General features: G+C 42.8%; 1 protein-coding gene across 1 annotated transcript in view; it reads left to right on the top strand.

Moving 5' to 3' along the window:
- Positions 1 to 19,979, top strand: part of EBF2 (EBF transcription factor 2) — a 193,444-nt gene extending 173,465 nt beyond the window's left edge. The window contains exons 11-16 of the mRNA XM_049631619.1: positions 211 to 299; positions 1,570 to 1,635; positions 1,719 to 1,896; positions 3,566 to 3,751; positions 12,258 to 12,425; positions 16,994 to 19,979. Of these exons, the coding sequence (XP_049487576.1) occupies positions 211 to 299; positions 1,570 to 1,635; positions 1,719 to 1,896; positions 3,566 to 3,751; positions 12,258 to 12,425; positions 16,994 to 17,025 (719 nt within the window). The 3' untranslated portion in view covers positions 17,026 to 19,979. The remainder of the gene's footprint in view (positions 1 to 210; positions 300 to 1,569; positions 1,636 to 1,718; positions 1,897 to 3,565; positions 3,752 to 12,257; positions 12,426 to 16,993) is intronic.
- The last annotated feature ends 252 nt before the right edge of the window (positions 19,980 to 20,231 follow it).

The following is a 20,231-nucleotide window of genomic DNA, read 5'->3' as shown; positions in this document are numbered from 1 at the left end:
AATGCGAAGACACTAAACTACTGTGAATTCCAAACTTGCAAATGTGAATTAACCAATGTCGACCGCAAAAAATTCCTTAACGAATTGTACCCATTATGTATCGATTCTCAGATAATACCAGAACCTTTCTCTTTGCGGGTGGAAGACTTACTGAGAAGCTCTGCTTTATGACCATGAAACATACTCAAAAAGAGGACTTTTATTTTTCAGCATTAAATGAACCCACCATAGACTACGGTTTCCAAAGACTGCAGAAAGTCATTCCAAGGCATCCTGGGGACCCAGAGAGATTAGCTAAGGTAAAAAGAAAAATGCTTTGGAAGTTGGCAGGTGAAAACCTTATTATAGGATTTCAGCAAACTTAGATGAATCCAGAAAATTAATACCTGAGGGAATGTGAAATCTGAAAATTTTGTCCTCAAAAACAGATACACTGCAAGCATCCAGCTTATAAAACATTGCCAACTTTATGAAAATAAATAATTGTATAATTGCTTAAAAATGTAAGTCCTCCCTCTTTTGTGTTTCAGTCTAATTTTATGTGCCCGTAGTTGCAAGGGCACATTAAGCCACAATCAGGTATTCACAGAGGCACTACCCCGTATGTGGGTATTTTGTGAAGTGAAAAATGCCTCCATGTAAAATTTCTGTGAAATGAATCACTTTTAAGTGAACTTGCTTATGGACAATTATGTCATGAACTTGGCCCATTATTTTAGCTTTCCGTATTGAAAAGCACATTAATTTATTAGACATTCAATTAAGGAGACATTATTAAACTTTAACGTCTCTACTCGCATTTTGAGTACACACATTATAATATGCCGTGTTCTCTTCTCTGTACTGTGAGTAAAATTCAAGTACCACATTCGCTTCTCCATCACACCTTTATTTCTCCTCTTGGAAAAATCCCCAGCCCCACCATTAAATTAGATGATATCTGGAAAGTAGGTTAATAGCAATTTAAGAGGCTGTTCAAAGCAGGAGGTGGAAAAGACAAAATGAGACGAAAGGGATTACTGATTACTAATTCTCTCTGGTTAAAGTGAACAGGGGGAAATATTATTGAAAGAATTCATCTTTATTAGAATAAAATTTTGCAGAAGGCCCTGCCAAGATCATTTCAGTATTACGAACAACTCCTTGGCAAGCAGCTAAACTCAGGCCAGTCAATCATTTGAAGAATTTCTGGTTAATTAGAGTACCAGATCTTATAAATGGAATGGTCTGAAAGTTTTTAATGGCACTTCCCAGACCTTATTAATTTTAACCAGCTCCACCTTGAATCTGGTCGCGTTTTGGTTTTGGTAGTGCAATCATGTATGGAACCGTTTTATCTAGATGGATTCCGTGTAGATACATATTTATAGAGGGATTTATACATACAGGTATAATTCTGCCTGTCACACCAATTATACAGGACCTCTTAGCCAGTTATTTATATTTCCGGGAGGATGTCTGGACTTTTGATTTTTATGCATAATTTTCCTTTGTGTTTGCCACTGCGCGGGGGGCGGGGGGGGGCGGTTTACCTTTGCTCATCCCTTACCCTTTCTTCCCTTTTCTTAGGAAATGCTGTTGAAAAGAGCTGCGGATCTGGTGGAGGCCCTCTATGGCACACCACACAATAACCAGGTTAGACGTTGACCTCTTACACTCGGTTGAGCTTGAGTCTTTGCGCTGAATAAAAACGCTCACCTCAACCTGCCATTCTGTAGGACATCATTTTGAAGCGGGCCGCAGACATCGCGGAAGCCCTGTACAGCGTCCCCAGGAATCCCAGCCAGATCCCAGCTCTCTCCAGCTCTCCGGCTCACGGTGGCATGATGGGCATCAATTCGTACGGCAGCCAGCTTGGCGTCAGCATCTCAGAGTCAACACAGGGAAATAATCAAGGTACAGCCTTTCCCGGAGGCAGGCTTCAAGCACCTTCTCCATTTAAAACGTTGGTTCTGCGTGAGTGGAGGGAAGTGAAGCTTGATTCATGTACCATCAGAAAAGCGTGCCCCCCCCCCCCCGATCACATATTGGATTATCTCAACATGATAGGTGATGTTTTGTTAGATTTGGGGTCTTTAAGTCCCGGGTCGAATCCCCTTAATTGAAGATATTTAAGGTTAGGAGGGACTGTTACTTATTTAGAATGGTTTTGGCTTCCTGGAACTAGACTTACAGGTACTCTTTGACTCAAATGTGCACTTCTGCTCTTGGGATCATCAGCTTGAATAGTGAAAGGAGGCTGAGTCATTGCCATTATCGTTTATTTATTATGCACAATCCTCTCTTCCTAGGAGCCAAGGGTGAGTGGCTTGGCTTTATTTGGTGACTTCTATGTGTGTATTATCTCATATACAAATACATAGCAGCACACTTTCTAGCTAACAGTGCTTTTTACACCTGAAGTATATCGTGTAAAGATTTTTGTCACCGAGGTCGATTTTATTAAGGTGTTAAGTTTATCACAAATCATGTTTTAAAAGGAATAAATTTCCTGATCATGTCCCTAACTGTGGGATAGCTTTGTTTCCAATTTCATTCATCCATCAGAAGGCAATGCCTCATTTTCATGCCCAGGCTGCGTTTTTCTTATAGAAGGGTGGGTGTGGACATATTATAGCCTTCTTCTTCTTCCTCTCCTCCTTCTTCTTCTTCTTCTTCTTCTTCTTCTTCTTCTTCTTCTTCTCTCCTCCTCCTCCTCCTCCTCCTCCTCCTCCTCCTCCTCCTTCTCTGACTTGGGTCATTTTTTACATAGCTTTAGAGACTGTTATCCAAAATGGATTATTTCAGCATAGGTTAGGTGATGTCTCCGTGCTGGGGTTTCAGAAGTATGAGAACCCTGCCATCCCTTCCCATCCCTCCCACAGACCTGATCTCCCTGCACTCGATGGCGGATGCTTCCAAGTCTTTGGCCAAAGAATGGCACATTTAGATGAATTTAACAGCAATTTTTAAATGAAGATGTTCCCCACGCCCACCCAGGGCATGGTAACAACCTTGAACTCACGTTCCCAAAGCTATGATCTGCAGAGTCCTGGTGGCCCTTGGGAGGTTATCAGGATCCCTTTTGCCCACCACTCCCGGGAAAGATACTGTGGTGTGTTAAATTTGGGAAACACTAGGTTAGCAGATGTAAACTGGTTTGCTTATTCTCTAAGCCCCACATATGCGAAAAGACAAGGGATAGCTACAGTACACAACTTGACCCCAGAATGCCTTCCTCAGTGACACCCTGGAGATCTCACAGGACTTGACGTGAAGGATGATTTGGGAGCTGTCACTGCACCCAACCGCTAGTCACTACTCCTCGGTCTGAGCTGGAGATGTTGACTGCAGATGGGGACCAAGAGGAGGGAGGGGCTGTCAGGGACATGGCCTGGCTGTAGGATGGGGAAGGGAGAGGAGGATAGAAGGCTGAAGACAAAGTGCAGACATCCCACCCTGCCCCAGGGTGGCTCCGGGGGGGGTTTCTGCCATCTGGGGGCCACGCGGGCCCGCGCCGCCATGTTTGGCCTGTGCTGGCTGCGTGTGCCGGTTCGTTTACCTGGATTTTCTCCTTGTTGTCCAGGGTACATCCGCAACACAAGCAGCATCTCTCCGCGGGGCTACTCTTCCAGCTCCACCCCCCAGCAGTCTAACTACAGCACCTCCAGTAACAGCATGAACGGCTACAGCAACGTCCCCATGGCCAACCTGGGGGTCCCTGGGTCACCGGGATTTCTAAACGGCTCCCCCACAGGCTCCCCGTATGGAAGTAAGTGCCCCTTCCCTCTGTCCGGCTCTCCCTGTCTCTCTGTCCCTGGGCTTTACTGTACACCCTTTTGAGGGAGAGTTGCATCCCTACATCTGACTGACTCGTGGAGGAGGAACCCAGTTTCCCGAGGAAATGTCCTTCTTGCCCTCTGCTCTTCGCCGTCGGTTGGACTTTGGTGCACTTGGTTGCTCAAAGCCTTCTGAAGGAAAGACAAAGAGGGAAGATAATTGCTTTTCGCAAAGAAAGGGCAATGCGGCTCATATGGACAGGAGAGGGGAACTGAGATTCCATTTCAGCTACCATTATGCACACTCTCAGTTAGGCACTTTGGGATGTAATGTTTTATTTAATCCTGATAAGAACTTCCTCCTTGTTGTGGGTGAGGAGGTTCAGGCGCACAGCAGTTGACTTATCCGAGATCACACAGCGAGGATAGAGCCGGGCCATCATTTGAACACAGAATTTGTGATTTGGTTGATTTGTGTATCACACCATGCTCCCATGTTGCTTTGTTACATGGCCCTCTCCTCCTTACGTACCTTCCGAGAGATGGAATTTAGCTACTCATGAGAGAGTGTTGTGAGACGGACCTCTTAATCCTATTATGGGCTAGCTAGATGTCCTAGGGGGTCGTGAAAACTCTTTTGGGTTGCTTCGTGGGCTAAGAAACCTGAGAGAATATGTGTTCTTCAGACCTACCTGGGGGATACTTCGGGCCAGGGGAGAAGCCGCCATGGAGAGTCTGTGTGAGCGAGTGGAATGTTCTTGAAATTCTGGCTCCAATTGCAAGGCTCTTCAGCAGGCCCTCTGTTCACCAGAATGGTTCCCCCAGGCCAGGGACAAGGGCAAGTCAAGGGCAGCACACAGCTCAGGCTGTGACATGCCAAGGATCTGGAGGCTGCCTTTCACAGCCTTGTGGTTCTCTGTGGACACACACCCATGAGTTATTTCTGTGTTACCTGTTCAAATCATTACCTTCAACAGTCTACTCAGTGTGATAAGGACGTAGTAACCAAGTAGCAGAGACCAGAGGTTGGTTCTTCTACTACAACTAAAATTGTACTGCTGTAAAGACATGAGTTCTGTGTCTGTCATGTCCAATGGCCTGGATCAATTAGATCATGGCGGTCTAGATAAACAAACTATCGCTTTCTTGATTTGTTTAGTTCTTTACTTGTTTTTACCTTATCTTCTTCCAAAAATATTTGGGGGGATATTAATAGTGAGATGAATGCTTTGAAAGTATAAAATAATGACCTCCAGAAACTGAGATAAAATTTAAAAATATGGATAGATCATGGCGGTCTAGATAAACAAACTATTGCTTTCTTGATTTGTTTAGTTCTTTACTTGTTTTTACCTTATCGTCTTCCAAAAATATTTCGGGGGGATATTAATAGTGAGATGAGTGCTTTGAAAGTATAAAATAATAACTATAAGAAACTGAGATAAAATTAAAAAATATGGATAGGAAAATTAGACGAATCCAAGGACTAACCTGGATGCTATTCAGTCTATTCAAGAGAGCCATCAACTTGGTTCGGAGGCTTACAAGATGGGAAAGCAAAGAGAGAAACATTACTTGTCATAAGATTTTGTGTCCACACGTTTCTTGGTGTGGGGCGGGGGGGAGCTCTGAAGAAACCTGATTTTTCTGTTGCTGAGATCTTGGAGAGATATCTCCCATGCATCACTGTGTAGAAGGGACCACATCTCCAATAGCCCCTACAAGCGATACAAAGGCAAGAGAGCCATTGTGTAAAGAATGTCACATAATAATGGTGACAACAAGAGTAATTCACAACTGCATTCTACTTTACAGTCTAAAAAGCATGTTCACATATAGACCCCAGTGGGATCCCCACAACAATTTATGCCATGGCTATGATTGTAATTATTATTATCATTTTCCCTTTAAGTTATCAAGGGATATTAAATGACTTACTCAAGGATTTGTAGCCAATAAATCATAAAAATAGGACTAGAAACATGTCACCAGGTTCAGAATACCATGTTCTAAAATTATTCAATAATGTAAGAAATACTTTTTGTATTTATAATACATTATTAGACCAAACAGCATGAAATTACTTTTTTCCCCCAAATAGTTTCATATGTTCAACATACATTTATCAATAAAAATCCATGTATAAAGCTGAACCATATTAATTGTCATTTTTGTAGCTCAAATATGGTCAATATAATAATATAGTATGTAGTGTGGTGATGAGGGAGAGAGACCAAAAGAAAGACAGGTGTGGATGAATAGGGATGAGAGAGAGAGATAGAGGCAGGGAGACATATATATATATATATAGAGAGAGAGAGAGAGAGAGAGAGAGGGACAGAAAGAGACAGAGACACAGAGAGGGACAGAGAAAGATAGAAAGGGATAGAGATAGAGAGTGACAGAGAGAGAAAAGAGGAACAGCTAAATGCATATGCCCACTGGGTAATTGCTTGTTTCTTATTAGCTAATTCATTTGGTCGGGAGCTTCCTTTCCCACTGCAGCAGTGACAACTTCCTTCCACTATCCTTTCTTGATCATTTGATCCCACTGCCACAAGAAAAATGATAACACCCAATTCTTCAAATCACCCATTAAAACAAGATGGCTTATACAGACCAGAAAGAGGCACCCTGCCCAACGGGAGTAGGGAAACACAACAGAGAACCTTCTCCTTGCTCCTCCTGGGTCTGTGTGATCTCTCGCACCGTTATTTTCTGAAGGAGGGTCCGAAGCAGTTGCAAACCGAGAATGGATTCCAAGCAGTGCATTCATTACAATAAAATCCCCTACTGCAAAAATACTGAATACCCCATGGAGTTCATTACAATAGCATCTGACCTGTATTTCTAGCCAGCTAAGTCTTAACTTCTCTGGGAAATATAAAAAACAGCCCAGGGGAAACCATTTTGTCAATTCAGTTGCTTGTGTCTGAAAACACCAGTCTATGATTTTTCATTTTCTTTTTTAAGCGATGCTGATGCAGCCGGGCCCTGCCCCGGAGCAATCACTTGCCAGAGACGTTAAGAAAATAAATAAATAATAAGCCAAGCCTCTCGGTCAAGTTGATTTGCACGATGTCCATCGCAGAGTATCAAAAACCTGCGTCTTGACTGCTTTCGCTCTCACACTGCTTCAAAAATGGCCGGACAGATGTTTTTTCAATTTCACATACAAACTTCACTTCCTGGCGGTAGCAGTGTGTGCCAAGTTCCAGCTCAGTGCAGGTTTTTATGGCTGAATTCTAAACCCCTGACAATAGGGGGTTATAATGAAATGCCGACAGACCCCTTAGCGCCAACAAATGCAATGGCTCGATGCAAAGGAGGATATGTGCCCGGTGAGTTCCAGCTGGGCCTATGCAGGCCAATCAATCCTTGTAAGAAGAAAAGTGGTTTTTCCTTAACTCCCCATGTTCACAGAGATTTGGGGGCCAGACGGACTTGCCTTTACTTTGGCCTCTATCCATAGAGAGAGAGTTGTCCAGAGAAATTCTCAGTTGCAAGTAGATGTGATCAGCTTTCCTAAAATGGCGCCCGCTGGTGTCCCCAAAGATGGTCTACTCAACAGGCTTGTGACACTTGTGGGACCACTTCTTCCAAAGCAGGATAGCCATCGAGCAATTCCAAAGATTGGGGCAGAATCTATACGGGCAGAAATCCAACCCGTGCTCAGGGACTCCTACTTCATTTACATAGTTTTAGCCTATGCCCTGGGGCTCAATATTTTTATGTTTTCAACAACAGATATCAAGACATTTTCTATTGTAGAGTATTAAATGATTATTATAGGAAATTTAGAACATATGGAAGTAGTTTCAAAAAGAAAGCGTACTCCCACCATAAAAAACAACCTTGTTAACATTTTGACATATTTCTATTGTCTTTTACTCCGGGAAGGAAAAAGAAACCCTGTTACAATAGTAACATTCTCATTATACACAATTTGAAAAGCAAGTATATGTAAAAAAGAAAAGAGAAATGACACGCTTTATTTCTGTGCAGGGACAACCGCTGTTAACTTTTAAAGGATAACCTTCTAGTCGTGGATAGATACATTTTGAAAATTGCAGTGTCTTCTCTGATGCACAACAAATGGAATTCTGCCATGGGATCAATGAAAGAGGGAGTAAAAGAAAAGCGGCAAAATTATCAAAGTCACAGATTGGAAGCTAGGCTCCATAAAATCTGTCAATGATGCAGACCTGGGTCCTGAGAATGGAGAACAGATATAAGGAGTGATGTTTGCCTTGTGAAGTTTACTATAATCAATAAGCTTTTCCCAGGATTTTGAAAATTTATCAGTGTCTGCTTTTTTGTAGCAGAAAAGTTAACAGGCAAACTTGTTTACAGGTAGTAAAGCCTTAGATCAAAGAGGAGCATTATTAACAGCCAGGAAAGCTATTAGGCCTAGTGCTAAGGATTATATAATTTTTAACCAAAAAAAAAAAAAAAAAAAAAAAAGGGAGATTTTCCATTTGTTTCTTTTAACAGCTTTTACTGGTTTCTGCTACATCAAAATTAATGCATGTTCATCATAGAAGATTTTGAAAATATGGAGAAGTTAAAGGAATAAATTTAAGAACATTCATAATCCATCGGCCAGAGATAACATTGTTAAAAGTTTTGATGTATATCGCATCCTTCTAAATTTTTGCTTTGTACGTGTTCTTAGAAAATAAAATTGAGTTGGGGCCCCCGGGTTGCTCAGATGGTTGAAGGCCTGACTCTTGATTTGTTAGGGTCTTGATTTGTCAGGTCATGAACCCAGGGTCATGGGATTGAGCTCCGTGCTAAGCATGGAGCCTGCTTAAGATTCTCTCTCTCTCTCTCTCTCTCTCTCTCTCTCTCTGTCTCTCTCGGGGCTCCTGGGTGGTTCAGTTGGTTAAGCGTCCAACTTCTGCTCAGGTCATGATCTCACGGTTCATCAGTTCGAGCCCGGTGTTGGGCTCTGTGCTGACAGCTCAGAGCTTGGAACCTGGAACCTGCTTCAGATTCTGTCTCCCTCTCTCTCTGCCCTTCCCCGGCTCACACTCTGTCTCCGTATCAAAAATAAACAAACGTTAAAAAAAAAAATTAAAAGATTCTCTCTCTCTCTCTCCCTCTCTCCCTCTGCTCCTCTCCCCTGCTCATGTGCTCCCTCTCTCTAAAATTAAAAAAAAGTTAATAATTAAAAAAATGAAATTGGGTTTGACGTATATGTTATGATGTAATTTGTCCTATTCATCTGAGGAGGCATATCTTTCCATGTTGGCAAATATTCTTCTCCAACATTAGCTTTAATATTTGCATAGCATTCTATTTTATAGACTTAATATAGTTTACCCCATTGTTTGGTCATTTCCATTATTTCCCAATTTTTCACAATTATAAAAATGCCCTTGGATCGATTTTTTTTTTTTTTTTTTTTTTTTTGCAAATTTATGATTATCTCCTTGGGATTAACTTCTCAAAATTAAATTGCTGGGTTAAAAAATAGGCACATTTTAAAATACTTTGATTTTAAATACACATTGCCAAAGTCCCCCCAGAGAGATGAAACCTCCCCTTAGTAAAGGAAGAGTATCTGTTTCCCTGCCCTGTTCCTTTCTCCTTAATCTTTGGCAGTTTGGTAAAGTGGAAAGTAACCTCTCATGACTGTTCTAATTTGCATTCGATTTCTAATCAGTTTGAAAATGTTTTAGGCCTATGAAAGTCTTTTGGTCATTTTCACTCATGTCTCACTCATGTTTGTGACTTTGCTTTTCCGATCCTTTGCCCATTTTCCTCATTGGGATGTTTTTCTGTTTTCTAATTGATTTATAAAAGCCTATTAGCTATTGAGGATAAGAACATATCTAAATAATTATGATAAAGATTTTTCCTAATTTGTCATTTGCCTTTTCTCTGCGTGTTAAGGAAGTTTTGCGTCATGGGGCAAATCTGTTCCGTGATGTTCTGTTTAGGCTTTGAGGTTGAAAGGATTATGTAGATTATATAACCTTCCTAATTTTTCTACTAGCGCCTTTATAATTTTGTTTTAGCAAATAACTCATTAATCCACTTACATTACTTTAGTGTTTAACACGAGGAAGCACTTTAAATTTTGTCTCTGGGGGGCTTGTATATTGTTCCCATGCATTTATGTCCCCATTAATTTGAAATGTCGCCTTTATTAAGTTTCAGTTCTCATATATATCCAGGTCTGTTTCTGGCCTCTATTTTCTCCAAGGATTTGTCTGCCTGTTTCTACACTCATATAACACTGACTTCATTGATGTAGATTTTTCGTAAGATTTAATATCTGTTAAGATAAATGCTTTCTTAGTACTTATGAAGTATTAACAGAACTTTCTGGCTCTTATAGCGTTGTTGTTTTTTAAATAGATAAACATAACAACTGGGTTTGTGGACATAAACAAATTAAAATTCCTCTTGGGATTTTTGTTATAGTTGCATTAAATTTTAAATTAAGTTGGGTATTTAGCATTTCACAAAAGTTTCCTAAAAGGTATTTTAATTGGGCATATTATAACTCTGTGCTTATTCAACTCTGCAACAATTGTTCCATGTTACTTAGCGAAGTTTGAGGCGACTCTTTCATGGAGAGGCGGCCACATTTGACCTAATGAATCTACTTTAGTTTGAGATCTGTTGTTTAGAAAAGAGGTATTTGTAAAAGTGAATCAGGTGCTGAATATAAATGGAATCAAGGGTGTATATGTGTGCCTAATGTTATAAAAAACCCTCCTTTATCATGGTGTAGGAGGAGAGGTGGTGCTTTTGCAGACTCAGAAGTCAAGGCGCCATCTTGGTGCCTGCATGGTTCCCATGGAGTGGTGGAGATTGGACTGTGATCGGAATCAGGGCCTCCGGAGTCTCAGCTTTTCTTTGGCCTCGAGTTGTGTGCCTTCCAGAAAGGGGAAAGGTCCCCGACTTCATTTTATTGATGTGAAAGCTGATGCTAGAAGAGGAGATTTTGCTTGAGAGTATGAATACAATCCACTCCCAATGGTTAGCCCTGTGTCCTATTCTGTAATAATAGTGAATTAGCCCAATTTTTTCTTCAGTTTAATCTTCAAGTATTATGTGAGATTCTTCCAAGACTTCATTCTCCTTTCCAATTTTTTCTCTTGATTCCTATTGCTTGCGGAAAGACAGACATGTACTCAGATGTGTCTTTCTGCGCTTAAATCAGGACTACATAAGGATGAGCAGTTTTCAGATAAAGCTCTTTTTTTGAGGTCTTTGGTTTGTAGTTTGGCTATAAAAGACATCATATTGCAGGGATGCTATATGGTGATTTTATATATGTAATTGTGTGACCATAGCCCAAAGTGTATCTTCATATGGAGGTAGAAAATATGGAGAGACAAGAAACGGGAATGGAGTCTTACAGAGGACATCAGAACAGTTGACCTTCCATTCACCCTGTACTTGGTCTTTGAACCATAAGTCATGTACATGTCCTCACTTTCAAAATTTACTTTTTTGGGTAGCTGGGTCACTGAAGATACGAAGCAGAAGTTAGCACTCCTGGCCTTGACCATTAGGTTTCAGTAATTCCTTCACGACGTCATAGGACAATTCAGAATTCTGGAGACGGTGCTAAAATGAATCCCTGGAACTTGACCTTATTCTCCAAGATGCTGTATCTGCCAATTTTACCCTTGTGAACTGTAGATTACCCCTTACTTGAGCTAGTTGAACAGAAAAGATAAAATTATCTTCTTGTATGATGTAACTTGGTGGAGTATCTGACATTAAGAGGTAGGGCATTTCATTGTGGAAATTGCCTTTATTTTTCTTGGAAATTACAACACTTAGCTTTTGGCTTCCTTTAAGTAATTTTAGTGTTAATATTGGTGTTTTTTTCTACACATTACATCAGAGGGGCCTAACTTGCAACTTCATTTCCCAGGGGCTTTGAAAGTAGAGAGAGAGAGAGAGAGAGAGAGAGGGAGGTAATCTCCTAGATGTTAATAAACGTTTACATTTAATGAGGCAGTGGCCCACAGAGATGGTACTCTCAGAGATGTTAACCCTGTAGATGAAACCTCTGGAGCGCTGAGAATTACCAGGGAAGCGCAGAGCTCCCAGCCAGGACTTCTTTTTAGGGTGAAAAAGAGGTTTCCATTCTTGAGTAGATTTGATGATTTTGCCGATGTTGGTCTTAGTGTTCTCTTGTCAAGCTTCTAGTCGTGAGCAAAGACCTATCATCGTATTACCTCCTGCTGCTGTCTTCCTGACTCCCTGGCAGAAGAGGACTGTGTCTGCTGAGTCTCCTTAGCATCGTGTATGTTCCTCCAGTAGGACTGTGAACCTGTCCATTGTTTTGTCAGTGTGTTCCCTCCACTGGGCAAGGCGGGGACGTTGTTGCATTCTACTTTGTTTTGAATCCCCAGAATCTGGGACAATGCCTGGAACCAATGAGTAATGTGTGTTGGTTGTATGTCCTGAAGAGAGGACTTCGTTCCTAGGTTTGTCCCTTCCTAAGAGGATTGTGCCTTTGCTTTCCAGTCATGTCATCAAGTCCTACTGTTGGATCTTCTAGCACGTCCTCCATCCTTCCATTTTCCTCTTCAGTTTTTCCTGCTGTCAAACAGAAGAGTGCCTTTGCCCCTGTCATCAGGCCACAAGGCTCCCCTTCACCTGCCTGCTCCAGTGGCAATGGAAATGGATTCAGAGGTAAGCAAAGGTACCACTTTGGTACCGCCATGATAGATGGGCCACAGGGCCAGCAGAGTAAGAGCAAACAGCACAGCATCATTCCCCATCTTTAACCATGTACCTACCAAGAGGTGCTTTGGTGTTTTCACCATGGGTCACAGACGGCTTGTACAACTGAGCTTGTACTCCATCCAAGAGCAAGATGGAGGAACACAGAGAAGTCGGACAGCTCTTTGAGGTCACAGAATTAACTATGATAGAGCCATATACACCCTCCGGGAGTGTCTGGACTCCCCAGACCTTTGGTTTCCACAGGGCCGTGTCACCGTTTCCCAGAAGGTGCCTCGTTGCCACATCAGATACCGTATGGTGATAGCTGCTTACCTACCTGTCTTGCCGTCTACACTGCATACATATTCCCATGGCACAAATGGACAGGATCCATTGGGAGCAACCAGCCCATTGTGAGAGTTCTGGTTACATGCCAGCCAGATTGATAGCAGGTGCCTGATCTGGGGTGGGGCAGGAAAGAAAGAAAGAAAAAAGACATACACCGTCTAAGAACAAAAATGAATATCACCCATCCAACCCATTTTTGAGCAATGTCTGAAAATAGAGTATGACATAACATTACACAAATGTGATGAGTGCACGAGAATCTAATCATCTCGCTGTGAATGGGAGCCAGCTGATGGCAAAAGAGCAAATTGGAACCTGCTGAACACCATGGATCCTGATGACCCACATTATTTTTAGGCTCTTTTTCATGTCTTGACATGAAAACATTCACAACTAGCGGCATTGGCTAAAACCGAGCAGGGCAGAGGTTTGGTTAACCCCTTATGGATCAGAGCCTCTGAGCTCAGCAGAACCTCAGATGACCTGTGCCGTCCCCAGGACGGCATCTGCCTAGTAGCTTTATGATTATGCATAGATTCCTGACCCTCTGGGTCACCTGTGAGGGTTCATCTGCCAGTTGTGGCCGAGCAGAGCTCTGGGAGGCACGGTAGGTTCCTGTCCCATTCTACCATAAGAGACAGTGGTGTCGCCTCAAAGTCAAGTGACTGGACAGACAAACTGTGAAACGGGAACTGGAAGCTCAGCCCTAAGAAGAGGTCCCTGAAAATTCTTTCACTTTCAATGAGAAAAAGCAGCTGGGAAACATGCCATCCAACGTGTGAGTAGTTGGAAACATCTGTATATTTGAGGGGGACAATATAGATCTGTTTGGTTCTAATCTAGGTGCCTGATCCATAGAGAAAGAGGCTCAGCCTGCGCCTCAGTGTCACTACCTGCCTGGTCTCTCCTCAACAACCAGTGGTTTCCATCTCGTCCTTGGGGGATATGCTCAGAACGTTTTCTATGAATGGCTTCATCTCGAGACCGGGAAGTGGATACAGTTGTTGAATATTTGGTGTATCTTTCCCTTCTGCCTGCCGGCGTCGGTGATGATGTCTCCCCTAAGTTCTGTAATTTTAGTCACGTCCCTTAACCAAGTGGGGGCCACACAGTTCTCGCTGGGGAAATGTAGAGCGAGGGCCCCCCGAAAGGCCAAGAAGGAGTGCAGGTGTAGGAGGAAGTCGGGAGGGATGCAGCCCTTTCCTCCTTGCAGGCAACCCTTGCCAACATTTCCAGCTTCACTTCGAGGAGGAAAAGTACGACTTCACTTCCACCTGCCACCCCTCCTTTATCTCTCTTGTGCGTGCACTCAGTTGGGCGAGTTGAGCTGGTTGCCTCAGATCTTCTGGGCAGAAGATACTCAACGATGGGCCCTGCCTGGCTTTTGGCCCTCAGGAATGCCGGGACAGGTCTTTCACCTGCTCCCATGACCCGGAATCTACCCCCTGCCTGTGGCTGCTTGCCTAAGTCTAGCTGTGGTGTGACCCGTTCAGAGTTGAGTTGGTCCCAAATGCTGGAAGGGTCTGTGCGGTCATAGTGAGGTTTCTCTGCAGGGACAGCAGTCGCCAGAAGACCCTCCCTAGGGTCCTCAGCCATGTGAGCTTCTGGTCCCCCACAGGTCAGAATAACTAGACTGAGGAGGTGGCTGAGCCACACGTTCCGTGTCGGCAGGAGTGATGATTTTATCAGTTGCACGTAGGCACAGGCTCTGGGATCTAGTCTCCTTTCTATAGAATCGCTGAAATGTCCCGAGCCTCTTTGGGAACCCTACAATTCCCTCTAAATTCCTCTGCCAATTTGAGCCTTAAGAAGAAGGAAGACAGTAAGGAGGAGGTGGAGGGGGAGAGCCGTGCCTAAATTAGGAGTGCAGACTCCCACTTCTCATTTGGCATCAGGTGACTAGAACTTCAAGGTCCAATGCTACCAGGTGTCCCGCTGATGCCTAGAAGGAGAAAACAAGCTGGCTTCAAACGAGCTAGCCACAGTCCCCGAGCGAAGGAGTCTTGGGATTGCCGGGGCGATCAGCACGAAGCCGCATCTCTCTAGAGACAGACGGCGGGAGAGTAAGAGTGTGGTCAGAGGTGCCTGGGTGGTCACAGCCGCACATGTGACCAAAAAGGGAAGGTCGTACCATTATCACCGTTCTCAGTCAAGTCGTTTTTCCCAAGGCCACACAAGCAAGGTGACCTCAGACGTTTGGATTCCAGAGCCTGTGCTGCGACAGCCCACTGTCTCCCTGGGGACAAGCATAGTGCAGTTCCTCTCTTCACCCTTCGCCCATACCTGCTTTCCACCTGGACCAAAGGGGGATTATTGTTTTCCTGGAAAACGCCAAAGGCAGAAAGAAATTGAACAAAGTGCGGTTAAGCACGCTCCCCTCGCGACAGTGAGCATGCTTACTTTTTCTCCACTTAACGTCTGCTTTCTGTCTGTTGGCGATGGTTTCTATAAGCAAAAAGTCAGGGTCACCATGTAGCAGAGATCCAGCCCACCCGGTGCCCGAGGTGAGAGTAGGAAGAAGGAAAATATGTGAGATCTGTTGTTATTCCTGCAGGCAGTGGATCTTCTTTGAGCGGCTCTGCCCTTTTAGTAAGCAGCTTGGGTAACTCCCCGACGACCCAGAAAAAGGAAGGGGCTGATGAGTTTTAAGTGTAATGGACAAGTTAAAGTTGAAAACGTGAGCCAGAATCCCACTGCCAGAGAGTTATACGTGTAGTGTTCACTCTCCCAGCTTCTACCTCATTTATCAGGCATTTGCAGTGATGAGTATAGATTGTCAAGATAATATTATGCACTATGTGCCTGATTCATTTTCCAGCTCCCTCCAGGAAAAGAAATAAAATAAAATAAAAAACCTCCTACACTCTGGGATAATTACCAGGGTTGCTATGTCTCCAAATCATCAGGGAGTGTCCAGAATTGAACTGCCTTTATTGAAAAGTTACATCGATTCAATATATAGTAATACAGGCAAAAATAATTAAGGCTTTGCTAGCTGTGTAAGACCTTAATCCAGATCTCACAAACATTCAATAAAGGCTGTATGGGCAGGGAAATAGGCGGCTGACAATTTTGCCCGAGCAGACTAGCTGGCACGGAGAGAAGGGGCAGAGGGAGGGGCGGGGGAGGAAGAGGAGGGGAGGAGGGAAGAGGGGTGGTGTTGGGGGAAGCAGGAAGAATCTCGGCCATTTGCTTAGAAGCTTGGTCAGCACCACTCAGCAAAATGCTTCTGTGTATCCGGTGAGCTCTAGATGAGACAGAGACAATAAAACTCAAAGGATCAAGTTCTAGATAGGGTTTTCAGGTTTGATGCAAGGAAGCTCCTCTGCTGATTCCCAAGAATGGGTTCATCACCCGAAAGCCAAGGTCAGAGGGTGCATTTTGCCGTGTGACTTTTCCACATTGTGCCGAGGCTACATTGTTTCCCATATCAAGGGGAAGCCTTGAACCCGCTGCCCCCAACAGGTATCGTGTGTGTCCTCCTCACTAGATGGAGGAGACCTTGAGCACCACACTTGGCTAGGGGCTGAAGAGTGGAGATCGGGTGACTCCCAGATTAGGAACACAATTAAGTCTTCTATTCCAGGGGATCGGCATTCGTTAGTGAACGAGCATCGCGTATCAGCAGTTAGCACCAAAGGAAGATGAGCTAGTTAGAAAAAAAAACAAGAAAAAAACTCATCACATTTCAGCTAGAATGGATAGAAACCTAGGATGGATAGAAAGCCCTACTGGTCATAAACGACACCCGGTGAGTGACGCTATGGGCTCAGCACCTGGAGCTTTCTTTCCTGTTCCAACTGATTTGAGACCATACAATCTTCTTTGTAGTGTGATGCTACAAAATGAATATAACGCAAGGATGTGAGTATTTACTTTACATGTTTACCTCTGTTCTGTCAAGAATACAACCCGTTGATACACAACAAGACAAAACATAGCTCCTGGCCTCCCAACAAAACTTCAACAAGCCTTGTGTATATGTCAGTGATTCCGTAAGGCTTCGGTGCCTCTGACCGGGCTGTCTGCTAGACCAGACCTGGAGAAAATGGTTTCCCGTATCAGTGCACCATCTCCCCAGATTGTACCAGACTCTGTCAGTCCCAACCCCCCGCCCCTCACTCCGGGTTATAGACACGAGTGTCAACATCTCTGAGTCTCATTTCTGTGCCACTCTTTCCTTGCAGCCATGACTGGACTTGTCGTGCCCCCGATGTAAAGAAGAGGAACTGCTTTCTTATAGCACAAAACTACTTACTCTGATGGACCAATACTGAAGAAAGCACTATGAGCTCTTTGGGGAGAGTTGTGCCCCAGAACGAACATGACGGACAGATTTGGGTGTGCAAGGAGCCGCATCTCACCTGGCCTCCCGCTTCCTGGATAGCTCTCATGGTGGCTACACAAACTGACCCTCTTGGGGACAAGGACAAAAGATGTCATTGACATAGTCAGTGCTAAGAGCAGAAATGCAATTCTTTGTTATGAACATTATGAGAACCACCTTCCTATGTTTGTAAAATATTTAAGAAAAAAAAATTGGCAAACAATTCATGCTTAATATTTTGGATACTATTTGTTTTTCTTTGTAGGAAAAAAAAAGTTGAAAGTTTCTATTTTCTATGAAGCCTTTCAGATACCAATTTAGTTTATGCAGAAAAAAAAAATTGAACACAACAGGGTACCAGCATGGAAGACATTCTTAAACGAAACCTGAACTGAATGATGAAATGTTGTATGTGTGTTTGCTTATAGTTTAATCTCTTTAAAAAACAAAACAAAACAAAAACAAAAAAAAAAACAAAAAAGGGAAAAATTTTAAAATGTTTTACAATTATTTAAATAAATAAACGTGTAACTTATTGTAAGTAGAGGTAGAAATTAAGACCTTTTTGGAAGAGAGAGGAATTTCTCTTCCTGATGTAAAATGAAAATGATGCAAACAAGTAGTAACGAGTTTAAAAGGTGTGTGATTATTCCTGCAGTTACTTACTAGACTTTTATCCCCCCTCCTGCATCGCCTCCCCCACTTTTCCCATCATTTTATTGACCCATGGGCAAGAACGCGTACCTTCCACAGATTCCTACAGAAGAGCCCAAGGCAGAAGCAAAGATTCAGTCCGTGCGCGTACACAAATACTCAAAGTCATCCACTCATTCCCGGCTCCGTCCACTTTCTAAATAGTCTACATGTCCCTTTTGGTATTCACTCTTTGTGAATGTTTGAAAAATTTATATTGGCTTTCAACACTCTCCTCCAAGCAGCACGGAAAATTCCCATGTTTTAGTGTGTCCCAGGCTTTGCATCCCGGAGCAAGACGTGTCTCGCCTTAAAGAGGAGCCAAAGCCATGTGACTTTCCCAACCAAGTGGCCCCTTTGGAATTCTCCCTTGATAGAGCCACATGCCCCCTCCTTGTTGGTTACCTGGCTGAGCACAGAGGTTATGAGCTCCACGGAACTTCAGAGACAGGGTTTAAGGAAGATGATCCTGTTTCTTGGACTCGTAAGCACTAGTCTTAGAATGTCCGTGTCCTTTCTTCTCTCTGCAGCTTTCCCCTTTCATGGCATTCAAGTTTCTTGAAAAAAATCTATAACTTGACACAGTTTCCAGACAAGAATGGGATGGTTGTGTGGAAGAGGAATGTTAAAAGCCCTAAATCCCTCTCCTAATGTTCAAAAAGATGGATACCCAGATTCTTAGCAGGGTCAGAGACTAGGGGCCTCTGTGCTGAAACAACACTGGTACCCAGGTCCGCAACGGACTCTTCCTAGTTCTGGGACTAGCTCTTAGGGAAACTTTGCAGGAGCGGCTAACAGTGGCTGAGTCCTGAAAGTCTGTGTGATCCTGAAGATGTATCTAGACTCGTTTGGATTTCCGGTAAGGACGTCATTTTTTTCTAGGCCAGGGTTCTCCTCGTTGCCTCATTGGTACCACGGTACAGTCTGTATACAGATTTCGGTCTGGGGTTCTAACATCAGAAATTGTTGCAGCTTTCATGGAAACACATCTTCAGTGCATCTGAGCCAATTTTAGGTGACTTCACAAATCCCACCTCCCTTCTGTTTGACCCATTGATACCTGCCCACAGCTGTCCAGCCCCCAACGGTCTTACCTGCCTTCAATCCATTCTGGAATTACTCAATATGACCCAAATATTATTTCTATGCACACGAGAATCCAAGATTTTAGAAACCTGGCATGCTTATAATTACTGCTGACAGTCCTTCATAGTCAGGGCTTGCAGCACCAAAACATAGGGAACGCACCAGAGAGAAAGTTCCCTGTGAAAATTCTGATCGAAGAGGAAGAGTGTGTGGAATACAAACACCACCATCCAAAAGTGAAGGCAGAACAAAACTAAGCGTGTTTAGACCTGGATTCGAGCCAATCCAACATAAGGAAATGTTTTTTTAAGTAGCATTGCTTTTAGAATCTGTGAATTTTGCTCTTGCATGAAGATGAGTGGAGTACTGTCTTCAAAATGATTGTAGAATTTGTTGATAGCTTTGACACCGAAAAATGTGTGTAACTAAATACCAGACATCCTTGACCATTCAGCTAGAACCTTGGCAGCGACAGATCTATTTAATTGTACAAATGTGTGTACGGATTATTTTTAGTGTACTAATAAATTAAAAACAAAGCTACTCTCTCCTCTTCAGTCTTGCTGTTGAGTCATTCCGGTCCCAGGTTACTTTTGTGCCACTTGGAATACGAGTATTTCTATAGGTAACTACAAATTCTATCCTGTCTTTGTAAGAGGAGCTGTGTAAGATTTTCCATTTAAAGGGACAATTTACTTCATTATTTATCTCATTTTTTTGTTATAGCATCATATTTTTTCCAGTTTTTCTTTGCACATTTCAATATGCATGGTTTAAAAACCATTATCTTCTCTACCTTTTGTACAGTAAGGTCTCATTTTCAAACTGTATAGTTTCCTTTTATCGTTTTGCTTTGTCAGTTATATACAGTATAAAGTTGCTATGCACAGAGCTTTTTGTAAAGACAGCTTTTTTGTTTACTGTTTTTAATGGTCTTACTTATTAAAGAATATCTTGTTTGTAAAATGAATACGTCTACTTCAGTTTTAAACTTTAAATTATCCTAACAAAAAATAAAATTTTTGTACTGTAAAAATGATTGGAACTTTGCCTTTTTTTTCCCCCTGAAGTGCAAAAAAAAAAAATAGTTTGGGATTTGTTCTTATGTTTGGGGATTTTCTCATAACTATTAGTCCCTGAGCTCTGGTTGAGGAAATCTTACTACAGCTTTTGCTTACATGGAAAGCGTTCTGAGGTTCTCACTTGCAGGAGAGAATATGTATGACTTTAGGTCATTTTTCTGTACGCATTTATGTATCCATCTGGTCAAATTCCTTCATAAAAACTCAGAAGGATCCTACTTCCTGGGTTGGACTTTG

The sequence above is a fragment of the Panthera uncia genome, chromosome B1, assembly GCF_023721935.1.
Source record: "Panthera uncia isolate 11264 chromosome B1, Puncia_PCG_1.0, whole genome shotgun sequence".
In the NCBI taxonomy this organism is placed as follows: domain Eukaryota; kingdom Metazoa; phylum Chordata; class Mammalia; order Carnivora; family Felidae; genus Panthera; species Panthera uncia.
The sequence above is the reverse complement of the archived record's forward strand: the minus strand, read 5'-3'. Positions and strand labels throughout refer to the sequence as shown.